The sequence below is a fragment of the Notothenia rossii genome (genome assembly GCF_949606895.1).
Source record: "Notothenia rossii genome assembly, chromosome: 2".
In the NCBI taxonomy this organism is placed as follows: Eukaryota; Metazoa; Chordata; class Actinopteri; order Perciformes; family Nototheniidae; genus Notothenia; species Notothenia rossii.
The window spans coordinates 226,265-228,764 of NC_136904.1; the positions used below are offsets into that span (position 1 = coordinate 226,265).

Below are 2,500 nucleotides of genomic sequence, written 5' to 3' on the forward strand. Positions count from 1 at the left end.
GGATAGGGTAGGAGAGAGCAGGGTGTTGGTGGGCGAGAGGAGGGAGGGGGGCGTGGGGGAGGAGGAGGGGGAGGAGTTAGTGGAGGAGAGGGGGGGGAGAGTCTGACTGGAGGAACGGCGGCTCCTCTCGCCAGCGGCCATCTTTCTCCTCTCTTTACGGGGGAGGGGGGAGACGTCGTCCCCGTCCTCGTTCCTCAGAGACGTCTGCAACTCAGAAAGACAGTTGAATTTAAAACGTTGTCAGAATTCAACTTTTTCATTTTTTCACATTTTTTACTTTCTTTTCACATTTTTACTTTTTCCCAAAAAATTGACTTTTTGGATGTTTTCCTCAGTTGTACATTTTTCTTTCACATTCTAACTTTTTTCACATCGTGGAATTTTTCTCAAAAATTGACTTTAAAAAAATAATAATCTTAGAACGTTTGTGTGTGTTGTTGTTGTTTACCTCGTAGAGAGTGAACTGAGTCTTCAAGTCAGGCTCCGCCTCCCTGCTGCTCAGCTGTTTGCTCACAATGCTCTCCATGCCGAGCTGCTCCAGGCTGTCCGTCACGTCGTAGAACGAGTCCTGGTCCGGGAGCGCCGACAGGGTCTGAACACACATTACTATACTGTTCAAGGTTCGAGGCTTTTAATGTCATGTGTGCAGAGCTACAGTGTAGTCATGACGATGAAGATCTGAGGCGCCAGGCTCCTCCCACAGAGCTACAGTGTAGTCATGACAATGAAGATCTGAGGCCCCAGGCTCCTCCCACAGAGCTACAGTGTAGTCATGACGATGAAGATCTGAGGCGCCAGGCTCCTCCCACAGAGCGACAGTGTAGTCATGACAATGAAGATCTGAGGCCCCAGGCTCCTCCCACAGAACTACAGTGTAGTCATGACGATGAAGATCTGAGGCGCCAGGCTTCTCCCACAGAGCTACAGTGTAGTCATGACAATGAAGATCTGAGGCCCCAGGCTCCTCCCACAGAGCTACAGTGTAGTCATGACGATGAAGATCTGAGGACCAGGCTCCTCCCACAGAGCTACAGTGTAGTCATGACAATGAAGATCTGAGGCGCCAGGCTCCTCCCACAGAGCGACAGTGTAGTCATGACAATGAAGATCTGAGGCCCCAGGCTCCTCCCACAGAGCTACAGTGTAGTCATCACGATGAAGATCTGAGGACCAGGCTCCTCCCAGAGAGCTACACAATAGGAAGGAAGGAAGCTTGTCTGGAGCCTTCAAAGTGCTTCAGAGAGGAAGCTTGTCTGGAGCCTTCAAAGTGCTTCACAGGAGCCTTCAAAGTGCTTCACAGAGGAAGCTTGTCTGGAGCCTTCAAAGTGCTTCACAGGGGAAGCTTGTCTGGAGCCTTCAAAGTGCTTCACAGAGGAAGCTTGTCTGGAGCCTTCAAAGTGCTTCACATGGGAAGCTTGTCTGGAGCCTTCAAAGTGCTTCAGAGAGGAAGCTTGTCTGGAGCCTTCAAAGTGCTTCACAGAGGAAGCTTGTCTGGAGCCTTCAAAGTGCTTCACAGGAGCCTTCAAAGTGCTTCACAGAGGAAGCTTGTCTGGAGCCTTCAAAGTGCTTCACAGGAGCCTTCAAAGTGCTTCACAGAGGAAGCTTGTCTGGAGCCTTCAAAGTGCTTCACAGGGGAAGCTTGTCTGGAGCCTTCAAAGTGCTTCACAGAGGAAGCTTGTCTGGAGCCTTCAAAGTGCTTCACATGGGAAGCTTGTCTGGAGCCTTCAAAGTGCTTCACAGAGGAAGCTTGTCTGGAGCCTTCAAAGTGCTTCACAGGGGAAGCTTTTCTGGAGCCTTCAAAGTGCTTCACAGAGGAAGCTTGTCTAGAGCCTTCAAAGTGCTTCACAGAGGAAGCTTGTCTGGAGCCTTCAAAGTGCTTCACAGAGGAAGCTTGTCTGGAGCCTTCAAAGTGCTTCACAGGGGAAGCTTGTCTGGAGCCTTCAAAGTGCTTCGCAGGGGAAGCTTGTCTGGAGCCTTCAAAGTGCTTCACAGAGGAAGCTTGTCTGGAGCCTTCAAAGTGCTTCAGAGAGGAAGCTTGTCTGGAGCCTTCAAAGTGCTTCACAGAGGAAGCTTGTCTGGAGCCTTCAAAGTGCTTCACATAGGAAGCTTGTCTGGAGCCTTCAAAGTGCTTCACAGAGGAAGCTTGTCTGGAGCCTTCAAAGTGCTTCACAGAGGAAGCTTATCTGGAGCCTTCAAAGTGCTTCACAGAGGAAGCTTGTCTGGAGCCTTCAAAGTGCTTCACAGAGGAAGCTTGTCTGGAGCCTTCAAAGTGCTTCACAGAGGAAGCTTGTCTGGAGCCTTCAAAGTGCTTCACAGAGGAAGCTTGTCTGGAGCCTTCAAAGTGCTTCACAGGAGCCTTCAAAGTGCTTCACAGAGGAAGCTTGTCTGGAGCCTTCAAAGTGCTTCACAGAGGAAGCTTGTCTGGAGCCTTCAAAGTGCTTCACAGAGGAAGCTTGTCTGGAGCCTTCAAAGTGCTTCACAGAGGAAGCTTGTCTGGAGC

At 50.4% G+C, this 2,500-nt stretch overlaps 1 protein-coding gene across 1 annotated transcript in view; it reads right to left on the reverse strand.

The window, feature by feature from the left end:
- fhod1 (formin homology 2 domain containing 1) overlaps positions 1-2,500 on the reverse strand; it is a 61,590-nt gene that overhangs the window by 47,699 nt on the left and 11,391 nt on the right. Inside the window, exons 5-6 of the mRNA XM_079665944.1 lie at positions 449-592; positions 1-204 (exon numbers count right to left, since the gene is read on the reverse strand). The exon at positions 1-204 is cut by the window's left edge and continues 230 nt beyond it. Of these exons, the coding sequence (XP_079522070.1) occupies positions 1-204; positions 449-592 (348 nt within the window). The remainder of the gene's footprint in view (positions 205-448; positions 593-2,500) is intronic.